This window comes from Gouania willdenowi, chromosome 9 (genome assembly GCF_900634775.1).
Source record: "Gouania willdenowi chromosome 9, fGouWil2.1, whole genome shotgun sequence".
Taxonomy (NCBI): Eukaryota; Metazoa; Chordata; class Actinopteri; order Blenniiformes; family Gobiesocidae; genus Gouania; species Gouania willdenowi.
Genome location: NC_041052.1, coordinates 20,145,310 through 20,162,587, shown reverse-complemented (window position 1 = coordinate 20,162,587; position 17,278 = coordinate 20,145,310). Strand labels below are relative to the sequence as shown.

Genomic DNA, 17,278 nt, shown 5'->3' with positions numbered 1-17,278 from the left:
AGTAAAGTAGGGGGGGGGGGGGGGGGGGGGGAGAAAAGTTAAAAAAAAGTGCTCTGTGCTCCGAGTAATGAATGGAGAATAAAATCAAAGAATCATACTTGTATGCAATGTGTAATAATGAAATTAATTTAATTCAGCAAAATCAAATTAATTTGTACACAGCCTAAAATTTTTGAACCTCATTCATGTGCCGATTATTATATTGATTTACTTGTAGTTAACTGTCTACATTGGTAATCTTACCGCTTTATGTATTTGATATATGATAATGGCAAGGCAAGGCAAATTTATTTGTATAGTGCATTTCATACACAAGGCAACTCAATGTGCTTTACATGATAAAACATTCAATTGTTTAAAATCAATAAGAACATTTAAAATCATCAGTAAAATCAATTCAAATCATCAACAAACACATTACATCACCAACATGACCAACAATCTCTCTCTCAATCATACGCAGTAGAGAGCAGGTGGAGCAGACACAGCTGTCAGTGATTACTGTGATTGCTGGCCCTGTGAATGCATCGTTCCCCTCCTGTGTGGCACAAGACACGAGTGTGAAGTGCTGTTACCTGCAGCAATCAGAGCGAGGGCAGAGATTACAGCACACAGAGAACGGAGCGAACAATTCACGCAGCAATACAAGGCTGATATTACGTTCCGCTGTGTGAAAAAAGTCAGAATCAGAATAGTTTTATTGCCAGTTACTGGTAATAGAAAATATAAGGCGGTAGCGTCTTATTATATCACTGTCATGAAACATACAGGGAATATCTCACTGTCAGCAGTGAATGAAGTAAAGCAATAAAATTCAGTGCCTGAAACTTTTTTAGATAGGACCATGGCAGATCTACAAGAATCCATATTATGATAAAGCACTCATACCAAAACCTACATTAAAACCATTTGGGTGTTAAGAGTTTAATGTGTGAATCCAAAACGGTTCTTTTTCACACACAATTTTGTCAATGTATCCTCTTCTCAGCCACTCTACATGCTGAATTCCCTGGAAACCAAGGGAAGAGAGAGAGTGAGAGAGCATTAAAATGACTGGCCATAGGATAGTTAGATATAGCACATCTGCTGATTTTCTGCTTCAGCGTGGATAATTACCATTCTTCTACGGTGCCAAGAGGCTCTGATTCAGAACCTTACGAAATAACAAATCATAATCAATAAACAAAATCACTCTATGACACAACAACTTCCATCAGCACTATCTCTGCACACAGTGTTTTATGTTTGCCTTTTAGACTACTGTACAGCACTCTATTAACACACTAAAGTTATAACATTTGCTTTAGGTGTGTATACAGTAGTGGTTATTTTCTTCATATATCTTTCTTCATATAAAACATGATAATTGAATAGCAATATTCAGGCTAAATGTAATGCAGTTACATTAGATAACTACAGTAGCTCAGGAAACACAAAAATTTTTTAGCCCTTCTTGCTTTTTTTCTTCTGACGCCCAACTTAAAAATGACTCAAAACAGGACATCCATATCTGACATTTAGCAAATTCAGCATCTTTTCACTGAAAGCAGTTTATCAGTGTGTGTGTGTGACACCTGTGCTTAGTACAGTGCCCTTAATCTCTTTCCCAACACTTCATTTCATGGCTTCCTGCCCATGGGGTGAACACATGCCCAAGGCGCACAGATGTAATATACCAACCACCTAAAATCTGTTTACAAGTGTTTGGCATCACATTCATACCTATACAAAGCGTATTGATCCCACTATACCTACAGTGGGGCAATGATGTATTTAGTCAGCCACCAATTGTGCAAGTTCTTCCACTTAAAAAGATGAGAGGCCTGTAATTTTCATCATAGGTATACCTCAACTATGAGAGACAAAATGAGAAAAAAAATCCATAAAATCACATTGTAGGATTTTTTCATGAATTTATTTGAAAATTATGGTGGAAAATAAGTATTTGGTCAATAACACAAGTTCATCTCAATACTTTGTAATGTTCCCTTTGTTGGCAATGACAGAGGTCAAGTATTTTCTGTAAGTCTCCACAAGGTTTTCACACACGTTGCTGGTATTTTGGCCCATTCCTCCATGCAGATCTCCTCTAGAGCAGTGATGTTTTGGGGCTGTTGCTGGGCAACACGGACTTTCAACTCCCTCCAAAGATTTTCTATGGGGTTGACGAAGCCACTCCTTTGTTGCCCTGGCGGTGTGTTTGGGATCATTGTCGTGCTGAAAGACCCAGCCACATTTCATCTTTAATGCCCTTGCTGATGGAAAGAGGTTTTAACTTAAAATCTCACGATACATGGGCCCATTCATTCTTTCCTTTACATGGATCAGTCATCCTGGTCCCTGCAGAGAAACAGCCCCAAGGCATGATGTTACCACCCCCATGCTTCACAGTAGGTATGGTGTTCTTTATCCTCCAAACACGACGAGTTGAGTTTTTACCAAAAAGTTCTATTTTGGTTTCATCTGACCATATGACATTCGCCCAATCCTCTTCTGGATCCTCCAAATGCTGGTCAAGCAGGGGGACACGTCTGGCACTGCAGGATTTCATCACTCATTCAGTGCCAGCCATTGTCAGATTTTCTACCCCCTGAGTGCCAGCCATTTTTGAGCATTTTGACTGATTTTAAAGACCCACAGAATATTTTCTACTTTGACTATCTGAAATCTGACACCAGATTGAAGCCTCTACTTTCATCAAAAAACATTTGTTTCTGGCTCGTTTCGTTCCTTTGTAATACAGCAAGTTTTACACAAATCTTCAGTTTCAGAGCTGAGAAAACAGCCTTTTTGTAATAAAAAACCCTGTCAGTGACTTTAAAGCTTTTTTTTGCTTTAGTGACAGCTCTAACATCTGAACATTGTTTCCTTATATAAAACATAAAAAAGGGATTTTGATGGCAAAATCATTATTAGACGCAACTTCCTCTTCCTCCCCGATGTACTGAGTGTCATTGCGTTCCCCGTTTTTTTTTTATTGTTTTATCTCACCATCGCCACATTATCCATGAGTTCCACACATGCTCTGGTCAAGTGTGCGCTGCTGGGAACGTCAACTCTCGTACGTAGCGCCATTTTCTGTCTCATGAATGCCTTTCCTCTCTCCCTCTGAGCTCTGCTGAGCATGGATGATCTCTCATCCAAAGGTGCGCTGCTACCTCCTACGTGTCACCTATTATTTTGCTATCTGGCTCACAGGCTGGGGGTATTTTGTACCCCCCCCCTCATCCTCCCCTCCTCCCGACACGCAGGGATGACCCGTTTGGCCCAGTTAGTTGATGGTTTTATCTCATGATCACAACATTATCAATAATCCACTCAGGTCCACACATGTTCTGTGTTAGTATGTGGAGCTGTGAGCTGCTGGATACTTCACAATATCACTCTGTAGCACCCTAATCTCCCTTTTTCCTGCTTCTTCCTGCTTTGCTGGGTAGCATCAGTGGCTAATCTCTCATCTAAAGGTGTACTGCTGCCATCTTCAGGGCACAGTTGGTCACTACAACACCCCACAACTTAGATATTGATGAGAGACCTCCACCAGGGTGTTTTCTAGTAATCCAAGTGAAAAAACGCAAAGGACGAGTTTTCTCGTCAATAGCACTGAGCGTTTGGATTTGAAATGACTCGTTATCTCGTCAATGGCACTGAGTGAGTTAAAGAAGAAGTTACAGGTCTGTGAGAGCCAGAAATCTTGCTTGTTTGTAGGTGACCAAATACTTATTTTACCGAAGGATTTACCAATTAATTCATTGAAATCTTACAATGTGATTTTCTGGATTTTTTTTCTCATTTTGTCTCTCATAGTTGAGGTATACATGTGATGAAAATTACAGGCCTCTGTCTTCTTTATAAGTGGGAGTACTTGCACAATTGGTGGCTGACTAAATACTTTTTTGTCCCACTGTATGTTGTATTGATCAACACCAGCAGCTTCTATTTGTGGCCTCTAGTCACAGTTATATGGACTTTTGACAACAGTGTGAAGTCCTTTTCTAAGTGGTTTAAAAGGTCAAACGTAATGGTTCCTTTCCATTCACCTTTCTGTGATGCACCCATCACTCACCCACCTACAGCTCCACTCTCATCTATTTCATTATTCTGCGCCTGCATGTGTTTATGGCCTCATAAAGCTGGCCCCGTAGGATGCCGCGGCTGAAGCAGTGGGGTGTGAGAGATTGGGATTGGGTCACAGAGCTGCTGAGCCTGTAATACGGACAGGCTTTTGTTTGATTTAGTTTTATTATTAGACTGCTTATTATACATGTTCATTACACAGAAAAGGCAAAGTTGTGTGCACAAAGATTTACTTATCTGTATGTTTGTCCATTCATTCATTGCATTCATCAATCAATCCATTATCAAGTTTTTATAATAAAAATAAAAAAAACACTTAAGATGTGAGTTTTTGAGGAAATTGTATAATATTCCTCAAGTCTGTATTTCAAGACTTTCATTTCAAAATTTGCCTTTCATGCATGTGCATGTCTGTGCACGTCTGTGCTTTATGCAAAACAGTGATTATTATTAAACATGTAGTTGTTCAAGATTAGGTGAAATAAACACTTAATTTTTGAGTTTTTATATCCTGTGAATATGGACGTAAACTTATAAATTATGTTTCGCTCACAATACTGTTTTTACTGGTAAAAATCCTATATTATTCACAGTCTCCATACTTTATTATTTTGGTTTCATTCAACATCAAAATATAACATTTTACCATCTCTTCTTTGTTGCAGAAAAGATTGTAAACCGTTGTAATAGTCCTGAGGTATTTTTGTAGTAGATATGGTTCTTTTTATGATTACCTAAGTTTGTCTGCCTGCTGACCTGTTTTTAGATTTAACATTTATGGGCCCCTTTTTCTCCATTTATTTATTTATTTACCATGTATTTGTTTTTATTCAGACAAAGCAAAGTTCATACAACGTTGCATGCAAAATTACATATCAGTGCAATTATTACTACTACTACTACTACTACTACTACTAATAATAATAATAATAATAATAAAACAATAGTAATTATTAATAATGAAGTTAAAAAAAAAAAGCAAAATATCAATGAAATAGCATTAAATTCTTGTACCTCGCATTGGGATGGCACAATATACACAAATGCTACCATCTATTGGTTATATGATGGTATTACAAGGGAAAATGTTGACTGTATAATCATGTGACTGCCTTCTGTCAGTCCAGGAAATAATTTAAGATTGAAATATATTTCAGATTTTAAAAATAAAAATATTTTTTTACTTATTCATTTGATATTTAAAATTTTGAAGAAAGCCAATTGAAATTTAAAGTCTAGATTTAAAAAAAAAAGGAGCAAGCGAGTTAGAAAATGGATGACTGGATGGATTTAAATGTTTTGTGATTAAAAAAAAAATAGAAAATAAAAAGGCAATAAAAGATAATAACAATGTATTTATTTTTTTATTCTTTTTCTCGCAGGTACCAGTGACCCTTATGTGAAATTCAAGATAGCCGGAAAGGAGGTTTTCAGGAGCAAAACCATTCATAAGAACCTTAACCCTGTGTGGGATGAGAGAGTGAGTCTTCTGGTGGAAAGCCTGAGAGATCCGCTCTATGTCAAGGTACAGCACCAACACTCTGCTTTATAGTTTTCCAGGCAGACCTCATTAATATGCAGACATATATTACTCGTTGATAGAAAACATAGATTATTCCGTATACTGTCAGACATGAAGAGGACACGTTGTGTTTGTCTTGGTAGGTGTTTGACTATGACTTTGGACTTCAGGATGACTTCATGGGCTCAGCGTATCTCTACCTGGAATCACTGGAACATCAGAGGTTTTTATCATCTCTTTTTTTCCCCTTTTGCTGTACTTTTGTTTTGTTTTTTTAACTGCCTGATTCCTTTATTTCACAGCGTACTGTTTAAAGTTGGGTGTATTACTGTAAACTTTGATGACTCCAATATAATAATGAGTGCAGTCCTACCTTGTCTGTATTTTATCAAATACAGCACAGCAGTGCCATCTTCTGGCAGTGATTAGGCTTTACATCCACACTGTTATTAACTGTATCAACTATTTTACGCTGCAGGAGATCTCACGTATAGTTCTAGGCTATTAATCTCAGCTATCCATCTTAGTGTTTAACTGTATTAAACTTGCAGAGTGGAAAGATTATTTGAGCATGTATGTGATTGATGCAAACACAAACTTTAGTCCTTTGAGTTTTTTAAAATCTACATCATTCAGTGTGATAATATTTTGCATACTGCTACTTTTTTGTTGTAAAAAGACAACAACAAAAACATACGCATCAATTTTTAAAGGATAGTCCAGTGTATTTTTCATTGTTTTGATGGAGAATGCTGTTAGCCTTGCTTTCTGTATAACTTTTGATTTTTTTGTAGCATCACATTTTGAGTTGTTGCTAAAACTTACACAAGTTCAGTGTAGGACGTATGTGTTGTTTACATTGAAGACTGAGTAATGTTTCTTTGCACGTGTAAAACATGTTGTACTTGTTTGATAGGTGCGTTTCTTATTTGCTAAACTAAATGTATTAATTTGTAAATAGTGTTTTGTATTTGTGTTTGTTTGTGAATCATTGGATGTGAATAAAACAATTTTTGGATGTTTTGGCATGATTTTAGCTCCACAGACTTTAAACTCAGCTATGCTGGATCTCTGAATTATTTAAATTCAACAGATTCAAGCTCAAATAGTTCAAATTGCTCTGACAATAATGCACTAAAAGCTAATTTTGCCTCATGAATGCAGTCAAATAGCATACAAAGTGAATTGTGTATACTTCCTAATATACTGTGTTTCCCTGTAGGACACTGGATGTGACTCTGGACCTGAAGGACCCGCAGTACCCTGAACACAACCTGGGCAGCCTGGACCTGGCTGTCACTCTTTCCCCAAAGGAAGGAGATGCAAGGGATGCTGTAAGAAGTCTACATTACCTCTCTGTCACACGTTTTAGTCTTTTGTCATGGAAACACCCTAATCTTTCTTTCATATAGGGCAGCGATCTTAAACTGTTCCTGAATAGCCACAGTTCTGCACATTGAGCTGAAGCAGGAATGTTTCTAAAACAGGCAGAATATTAGCACTATATGTAATCTTTGGCATAATAATACATAAGTCAGATACATCTTACACATTGTGAATTAAATATCTATTTAAATCTGTACACAAACAGGAGTGCATCTCTTTTAGATAAGTGGAAAAAGTCATCACAGCTCTTGATAAAGTTTTGAGTCAGTTTTTTTTTTTTTACCATAAAGTGTTTCTCCAAACATCAGAAGCTGTGCTGAACTGGAAAACGCTGGCTTTATTCATACTTTTCCACTGGAAACTCTTCAACTCAGCAAATACATATGCATCAACACGAGTGTAATTAATATGTTGTGCGGAAGAGTTACATGTTCAAAGAGCAGCGGATCCTTTTTCCTAATTATGTCGACTCAAGCCTCGGTGGACGTGCTCCGCGTTTCTCAGTTGCATTTATTTCTGTTCAATTATTTGTTTGGGTAATTGGACCCCCTGCACGCTTCATTCGGAACAAGGCAGAGTCATGGGGGAAATATTTTATTCTGTTTGATCTGATGTCTTAATTCTGTAGCCTATTTAGTGCCGTTGTTCAGAAAGTCCACATTTGGTGGAACAAATAAACTCTATTTAGGTTAAGTATCATTTTGGATTTCTCCATCTGTGGAAAAGGGGGAGACGGATGTTATGCAAGCACACCCTCCTGTTTGCCATCTATTGGCATGGAAGAATTAGATTCTCTAGGGAATTAAAACACTGTTTAGTAGGGACCTGTGTAATAAACTGCCTATGACACAGTGGGTGTATCACTCATCTAACACCAGTCATGTTTCTCTAAATGGTAATGAGATTTAGTGCTGTTTTCAGTGATTGGACGGGCTAATTATTTGCATTCAAATATTGCTTTATATCATGCAAATTTTTCTCCTTGAAAATATCAAATTACATGTTTAAGGAAAAAAAAGTCCCTGTTATGTAAAAGATGCTTTTGTTCATATTTTGTATGGATATTGTTTAATTCCACACCCTTATGCACAAAGTAGTAGCTCAAATATCTAGAGTTTAAAGGCTTAAAAATGTCAATACTGCCGCAAACTGGATCTATCTACATACATATCATCAGTGTGTATGTGTCTCTGCATGCATGCATTTATAAACCTTAACCACTCCCTGCTCACAAAACATGCACGCTGGTAAAGACACATACTCCATATTTAACGTTTTCCCCACCCTTGCACCAGGTCAGGACTAAGCAGTCTGATCTGCATTCCTATCATGCCCTTTAACCCCTGACCTTTCAATTCTAAGGTGGGGACACTGGGGGGCGCTCTGTAACTGCTTTGTCTCATTTACAGACCATGCTTTTGAGAAGGAACTGGAAACGATCCAGTAAGGTAAACTAAAACAGCATGTCACTTCCCAAACTCCTGTTCCCCCCACAACCCACCGACCGCACCGCACCCTCGCCCTCACCCGTCCTGCCTCACCAGCGGTACATGGATGGACAACACCTGGCTCTTTTCCTTCCTCCTGTCCTTTATTTGCAGTTTTGTCTATAAAGTTTCTTTGAGTTTTTTGATCAAATGCTAATTTTCCACAAGGTGCAATGTGCTACCTACAACCTACCGCAACACTAAATGTATATTTTCATAGCAAAGTTGGATTTTCTAATGTATTTATAGTTGGCCTATAAACTGGCTAAATGCACTGACTTAATGATGAAAAATGGTGAACCATTTCTCTAAATGAATAGACATACTCTGATGTTCTAACCACTGTGATGGTGTTGTGCATTTCCCACCGGTTATGAGCGCTATTGCACCTAATCTGTGTGAATATAGCATTTGATTTTAATGCCGGGGTTCAAACAAGTCCAACGCTGCAGATTATCAGTGAAATGTAATGTTTTTTTTTTATTTCATTTGTTACTGATGTACCTCTCCACGTCTGGACTCCTGCACCATCAGGATAAATCATTGTTATGTTGGTGCCTTACTTTAAGTTCCTGTCATGCTGGGGCACTTTGTGTGACTTTTTTCTTTTTCTCTTGGCTGTTGGGTATGAATAGAAAGCATGCTGGTGAAGGTTTGGCTTCTTTTTAATGATTCATGCATGACACACCTTTTTGTCATTTAGCCGAACGCACTAGTACTAGATTAAGGAACAAATTAAAGGTGAAAACTTGGATTGAAAGCATCACATCAGGTGTCATATTGAAGCTCAATGTTACTTTCACTCAATTGGAGGATCCACCTTGAAGTGTAGAGTTTCTTGCTTCTGGAGCAGTGAAATGTTGGATGTGCACATTGAAAGTGTGCCTGGTTGGAGCTGGCCAGGCATCCCGCTGTACAGTGCCTCCCTTAATCGAGTCTTTGAAGCACAGTAACTGGGCCACCCCGCCTGTGAATTAGGAATTTACTCAAACACTAACTTGTGCTAACCCGCCAAAAGAAGGCAATGCTCCCGAGTGCTACTTTGCATCTGTGCTGAACTGCATGGAGGAGGTGATTATTTTTACACCACAACCCTTTTTAATGATACTTACAGTATATCAATGCTCGATCCACAAATGGTGTAAATCTCTCCAAAGTGTCGGCAGATAATGATTAGATGCTAAAAAAGCATTTGAATGCAGCTCCTTCTAACTTTGCCAGTGGCACTTGTGATGTTTTAAAGCATAGGCAGACCCTGAACCCTCTAAAAAGGCTGTATTAGTAACTAGAAGCTAGTTATTTTTTTTTTTATTTTTATCTACTTTATCTGCACATGCTGTCATACGCTAGTTATTCTGATAAAAATTTCAGCTCCTGAGTATATTTTTGTGTAATTTTCTATCCTGCTGTGCCCAAGTAGTGGGATAAGGACTTCCAAACTAAATAGCCCAAAGCTCGTTTTGGTGCAAAACATGTGTGGCAATAATTAAAACAGTTGGTCATGCCATCAACCTCTTACTATTAGTGTGCAGGGCTTTAGTAGCAAATGTACATGCAAAATGCAGGATGTGGGAGCTGCTGTGAGGGAGGCTGGCTTTGCACCAGAGTGCTATTTGCATTGTTTAATGTCTGGAGAATGGAAATCAAGAGGCTCTGTCTCCAGATCAAAGGCCTGCGCTCGCTAGGCAGGGTTTGTTCAGAGTTTAATGAAATTCACCCGCAAAACAAAAGCTATGCTAATAAATTTCCCCTAACGAGAAAGGAGGAGAGAGAAAGATAGGGCGAGAGATGAGGAGGCTGTGTATTTGTTTGACGAATAAATACCCAGCTCTTTGTTTTATTGAAAGAAACTGACACGATTCAAAGAGAGGTTAAGTACGTCTCTAAGTGCTGTGAAAACTGTTTGGCAAAAAAAAAAAACAAGAGTGATTGATCTGAGTTTGAATCGATTTCAACAACTGGGCTGGATAAGATAAATTGCTCAGCATTATGAGGAATACAGGCAGCATGGTTTGGAAGATCATGTTTACTACATATTTCAAGAATCCGTTAATGCACAATGAAATTCATAGTCTACAAACATTTTCTGTTAAATCAAAAATGAAAATACACACTTTCTTTATTGTGATGTTTTGTCATATCCAGTCGTCCTCGTACTGTACCTCCGTTGTAAATGGGGTTAAGCTGGATTCCTTTTGTGTGAAATTGTAAATGTGTGTTTTTGTTTGTTCCAATCTGTGTTGTTTTGATGCGTCTGTTCCTGTTTATTATTCTAGAAAGTGAAAGTTGTTCCCAGTAGTAATTTTGTATTCTGAGTTTTTTTTTTTTGTTTATTTTGTGGGTGGTTATTTCTAAGTATTCATATTTTTTATTTGTGCTGGTGTTTTTTTTTTTTTGTGTCTATGTTGGTGTGTAAATGTGTGTTTAAATGTATCTGGCTGCAGTGTCAGAGCATGCGCCTGTCAGACGTGCACAGAAAAGCCCAGCTGTGGAGAGGTATAGTCAGCATCAGTCTGATAGAGGGTCGCGGCCTGCAGCCAATGGACACCAACGGCTTCAGCGACCCCTACGTCAAGTTCAGGATGGGTCATCAGAAGTACAAGAGCAAGGTAAAATAACAGCCCTGCTGCTGCACTGAGTGTGTAACAAAGAATGGATCATGTTTTGGTTTTCTCCATAGGAATGGGATATGAATAACTTTGAACATATTAAAGAGATGATGAATCATTTTTAATCCAACCCATCCACATTGCTAGCACCACTAGGATGACATGTTTAATATCTTTTAAATCAAATGTCTATCAGTAATACATACTGTAGCTCTTGCCTTTAGAGAGCATTAGATTGAGATTTGTTTAAAAACCAGAAGATGACAAACTATGAATAAAAAAAAAATAACAAATGTGTAACTTTGAGACAATAATATCTGAATGTAAATAGCAAAGTTGACAATTCAAGGAAAATGAATTGGTTTCAATAATTATAAATTGCCTCTTATAAATAATCTATCCATGTAGTCATATTGTCACCTGATCTGGATTGATGATTATTCAATATTGTATTTTCAAGTTTAAATGAGTGTTCTACTAAGATCTTGGTTCTGTAATACTACTAGTATTTTTAATTTTGACTTTTTTTTTTTGTACACAAGCAGTTTTACCACATTTTTCATTAATATGTGTTTTTTTTTAGCACCAACAGGTGTTTAAGGAACAATTTCTATATTTCAGACAATTTATTGAATCTAAACCTGAAATCAGCAATGGTGGACATATGACATTCAAAGATATTGTTTTATAACTTATCTCCTTGAAAACAGAATCGGAAAATAATGATTTGAACATTGAATAATACTGAAAGTAATTTACAAATTCTGATTAGGTTTCACTTTACAGAAGCAAGATAAATAGGCCTACTGTACGTCTTAGTTTGACTCTGCTAATAAGGAATCACACAGTGATTATTAATATTATGATGCATCTGTATTAAAACTTTTGATTCACAATTGGTTTCTTGTGTTTTTCTAGACTATTCCCAAAACGTTGAACCCCCAGTGGAGGGAGCAGTTTGATTTCAACATGTATGAGGAGCAGGGAGGGTACGTGGACATCACAGTCTGGGACAAAGATGCTGGAAAGAAGGATGACTTTTTAGGAAGGTACAGTCATACAAACTGATTATTTATTGTTGTGATGGGAGATACCGCCTCTACCAGTTTTACAATAGTGCTGTACATTACAAAAAAAACTAACTTTTTAAAATGGCGACCAGGTGGTAGAGGGGTTGTCTTCTGATCAAGAGGTTGGGGGTTCGATCCCATTCTATACCTGTTTATGCGTCGAAGTGTCCTTGGGCAGGAAACTGAACCCTAAGTTGCTCCCAGTGGTTGATCAGCACCTTGCATGGCAGTTCAGTCCCATTGATGTGTGAATGGGTGAATGAGTTGATATTGTAAAGCACTTTGGGATTACCTCAGTGTAGGCATAAAAGCACTATATACATCAAGTCCATTTACCAAAATGACGTACACAACAGAACGAGTTTTATAAATGTGCAAACTACTGTGGTGTAATGGGTGGTAAACTCAGTGATTTGTTTTTGGAACCCATTAAGCCCTCATAAAGGGTGCCATGTGTGTTCAAACCCTGATCAAGGTAAATGGACTTTCACAATAAGATGATCTTTTTTTTTTTTTCAATTCATGTTAGCAAGAGCAAATACAGTGGGGCAATACAGTGTATGTGAAGACTTACAGAAAATGCTTGACCTCTGTCATTGCCAACAAAGGGAACATTACAAAGTATTGAGATGAACTTTTGTTATTGACCAAATACTTATTTTCCACCATAATTTGCAAATAAATTCATTAAAAATCCTACAATGTGATTTTATGGATTTTTTTTTTCTCATTTTGTCTCTCATAGTTGAGGTATACCTATGATGTAAATTACAGGCCTCTCTCATCTTTTTAAGTGGGAGTACTTGCACAATTGGTGGCTGTATCTCAAAAAACTCACAATGCTGCAGCTGGAGTCTCTACTACACTACACTAACATTACCTTTTCATCACAGATAAAGAAAACAATGTTTTATAAAGGATATTTTTTTTTTTAGTCATAGAATCAATCCAGTCATCATAAATGACTAATAACTGCAGACATTTAAGCTTTTAAACTGTACCAGCTGCCGGGTAATGACTCACTGAAATGTGTTTGTTTTATTAGTTGTTTTTTTGTGCGTGCGTGCGAGTGAAACGGTACTTTGGTAAACATTAATTCCATGTTTCAGTTGACTGGAGTCAATACTTGATGCTTAGAAGTTGATTTCCCATCCCTAGTTTAATGTAAGTAGTGTAATTTGGAAGTTGAATTTGTTTTTAATTTGTATGGATTAACCATTGTAATGCCTCATTGGACACATCAGCAAGAATAATTGTCCTAATTTAAGCATAAATATCAGGCTTAATGTCCAGGGCTAAGATAAGGTCCTCTAAGTACCTAAAAATGGGCATTGATGTCAGGTTTGTTTTGAATAAAAACAATCCTGGCTGCGAGTGTCTACGTGTCAGACTATTACTATTGCTAACTCTATGCATGTGTGCAGTGAAGAACAGTTTTTCTTTGTTTATAGTAATATTGAGTGTTTGGGTTCTTCCAGGGCTACCATCGACCTGTCACTTCTTAGCAAAGAACACACACACAAGTTGGACCTTCCTCTGGAGGAGGGTGAAGGTGTGCTGGTGCTGCTGGTTACGCTCACAGCGTCTGCTGCCGTTTCCATCTCGGACCTGTCTGTCAACATGCTGGACGACCCGCACGAAAGACACCAGATCATGCAGAGATATGTGAGTTAGCTTTCAAAAAATCAGGGCACGCTTTCGTGTTTTCAGATTGGTACTCAATTGCGTGAGTAGTCCACTTTTAAGAGGAAGACACACAAAATAAAACAGATGAAATCAGATTAAAAGACGGCTCCAGAGCACACTGTGATTGGTCGGGAGCAGGAGAGGTGGAGGTTGGCATCAGAGAGGAGAGGAATGAAGGTGGGCAGGAGTAAAATATTACATGATTTTGAAAATGAAGGACAAGAGACAATGAGCATTAATGTACATGTACATCCGTAGTCCCTGGTAAGTTGATATTGTGTAAAAAATAAATAAAAAATAAATAAATAAAATGGAGAAAAAAAACCCCTCCAAAATCAGGCAGCATGGACAATACAATAAGATACAAAGACTTGAATATAATGGCATTTAGATGAGGACTGACCAGAAATAAAGTGACTATTGCAGCTAAAGTGCATTGAGACGGTTAAAAATTGCATGAATGTAGAAAAGAAGCAGGAGTTTAAATCTGCTAGAGATGACTGTTATTATTATTATCAGATAAATCCATAGTTTAGGCCTCATAGATCAATACATCAAAGATGTAAAAAGTTGAAATTGCCGCTGGAAAGTTTGTTTTCATTTCCACCGTAAACACTCCCTTTGTTGACATTATCAGAGTTTAGCGCATTGCATTGTGGGATGTGGGGTGCCTTAAACAGATGCATTCACCATGCAAGTATGTGAGACAGGGTTGGTGTTGGGGTCAATTATAATTGTATCCATGTAATTGATAAGTAATTACAGTTATGGCATAATTATAATTGTGATTGTTGTATGAAGAATGCGTTGCTGTTGCAATCTTAATAAAATTGTAATTGAGTTTGGATATGTGACTTTATAATTGTAATTGCCATGAAAATTCTATAAAAATTGAAAATTATAATGTCAATTAACGCAAAACTGGGGAACAATGTTACAGTTCTACACATATGTAGTTAACAATTATTAAAATGTTTCATATCAAGCTTTCCCACATTTTACCATTTTAAAAACATATATGTGTAAAAAAATATTAAAATCTACATTTTCATTGATTAGGAAGCCTAAGGAAACCAATAGATAGGAAAGAAATTAGATGATAGATAGTTGTTTTTAGTGTATTTTACAGCTGATGCTAACACAAGAGGAACTTTAACTTTTATTAGGTTATTTATTTCAGGCTCAGTAAATGTGATTCATTGTAATTGAACCTTAGTAATTGAGAATGTAATTGTAACTGAAAAATGTAATTGACCCCAACCCTGATGTGAGATGATAACTATGTTGGGTAAAGGATACTGAGGGTGGAGCTGTAAGGCAAGAGGAGAAGATGAGAAGTCTGAGTTTACCTCGTTCTGAGATCGATTACTGGAAAATAAATGTTTTGCTACTTCCGTCGTGCTGAGATTGTAAATTCATATTCAAAGCTAATGTTGGAAGCTTATGTTATTTGACGAGTGTTGAATGGCTCCTTTTCTTGGGGAAAAATAGGAATAGGAAAACACGATTATAATAAAACTCAATATGAAAAGGAATAATTTATTGTCCAAAAAAAACATGATTATTATATACATTGCAATAAATAACAGTTAACCTGATGTAACTTTACAATAATAAGCTGTTGTAGTCATATAATTCTGATCATGACAATCCTGTTTTTTTTTTTATTATTGGTCGATTTTTTTTTTTAATTGATGGTGTTTTAAGCATCAATACAGCAATCTCTATGCATGGCTAATCCAGCACGGGTACATCTCAGTACGTAGCAGTCACGTACTCAGTGAGGAGGTAAACTCAGACCGTGACACCGGTGATGAATGATACAGAAAGAGACGACATGGAGGACCCTGCTACATTCTCTGCTTCTTATAAAGTCAGTTTATTTCTAATTTAAGGAGACTCTCGATCGTCTTTTTATTTTTACATGGTCATATGCTGATATATACTACCTCTGCCTAAATGGGTGTCTGTGGTCGTTTTCTAGTCTTCTTTATTTGAAAATGAGTTTTTAGAGAGAGAAGAGGGGCCCTGAACGCCCCATCTGCTACTGAGGCCCTCCACACGGCACAATGGTTTCATGTCTTTGTCTTAGCCTAGTTAACCCTTCACACCCTGTCATCTTTGCTCCTTTGTACAAAGACGCTCACACACTTGAATAGATGTAATTCACTGACAGCCTTAACAAGGGGACGTCTCTCTGCATCAACAGTGTGATGTAATACCTCTTTCTTTTATCAAGCCATTAATAATGCTCAATTCTTATTATTTCTTTTAACTGGCGATACAACAAAAAACATGGTTGTCTCGAATGACTTATCGAGAGAAGGAAACTATAAATATTTTTGTCACGGTTGGCTTACTTGGTCAAGTGTTTTCATTGTGCACAGCCTGGATTTCTCAAGGTTTGTGAGATTTAAAGTGTTGTTTCTACTCGTGCAATGTTTGCCTTTTTTAATGGCCAAACGTTGATGCCCCGACACGAACACGACGGTGTCTTCATAGCTAGCAACATGAGGTCGACCGATCCGCTCCGCACTGTAGGGACCGAGTGAAATCAGAGGGGGGAGCTCTAAGACTAAGTCACTATCTGCTGTGCCTCTCCTTAAGGTCACAGAATGAGGGGGGGTGGGGGGGGGGGGCGGGATGGTGTATGCGTGTGTATTTGAGTGAACGTGTGTAATAGGGGGCGAGAGGTAAAGGCTGAGGGTTGCACAGGGAAGGGAAGGCGTGTAAAATGAAAAGAAAAAGCTATTTCACCTCTCCCACAACTCGCACAGACCCCGTTTTTCTGCTCGGCCGAAGGCGACACATTTCACTTCCTTCACCTTCCACTTTTGCTGCTTTTTTTTTTTTCCTTTTGCCTCGCCATCTCCATCCCACTCTAACACAAACCTGAGATTCTTTGTCTAGTGCTGCTATGGCTCGACTGGTAGTTGATGGGATGGAGAGATGAAGATGAAACTTAAAGTTGTATTTTTGCTTCAAAACTTTAAGAAGTACAGTAGATAAGCTACTGTGACTGGCAGTGTTTGATATTTAAACAATGCTAAAGATGTATGGTGTGCTCTATCACAGGGGGATAGTAGGACCAGGTAGCTCCAATAACACATGGGCTATACTGTAGTTGATCACATGTTTCATGCCTTTTTACCTGTAAAGTGTCTTTGAGTGTCCGTAAAAGTGCTTTTAAATAAAATGTATTATTAATATTATTATTTTTATAACAGACTAATATTTCATGACGTGCTAAAATCCTATTATGATAACCTTCATCTGTCCCAGCCCTAAAACATTAGTCATGTAATGTGAACATGTCATGCTAAAAGTGCAACTTCTAGTTATTGGTGCTGTTCCCTGATAATTGTTTTACTAAAGCTTAAAATATATATATATATATTTCTTTGACCTGTTACCGTGTTAACAGGTGTGCTGATCCTTTAA

General features: G+C 37.5%; 1 protein-coding gene across 5 annotated transcripts in view; it reads left to right on the top strand.

Annotated features, from left to right (window-relative positions):
• The window catches only part of mctp1a (multiple C2 domains, transmembrane 1a), a 151,877-nt gene that overhangs the window by 65,016 nt on the left and 69,583 nt on the right, over positions 1–17,278 (top strand). For 4 of the 5 annotated variants that reach the window (XM_028457222.1, XM_028457221.1, XM_028457219.1 and 1 more), the window contains exons 3-9: positions 5,460–5,602; positions 5,743–5,822; positions 6,822–6,933; positions 8,395–8,433; positions 10,917–11,081; positions 12,000–12,130; positions 13,630–13,816. In XM_028457222.1, coding sequence (XP_028313023.1) covers positions 5,460–5,602; positions 5,743–5,822; positions 6,822–6,933; positions 8,395–8,433; positions 10,917–11,081; positions 12,000–12,130; positions 13,630–13,816 — 857 coding nt within the window. The remainder of the gene's footprint in view (positions 1–5,459; positions 5,603–5,742; positions 5,823–6,821; positions 6,934–8,394; positions 8,434–10,916; positions 11,082–11,999; positions 12,131–13,629; positions 13,817–17,278) is intronic. The other variant, XM_028457220.1, reaches the window with a different exon arrangement.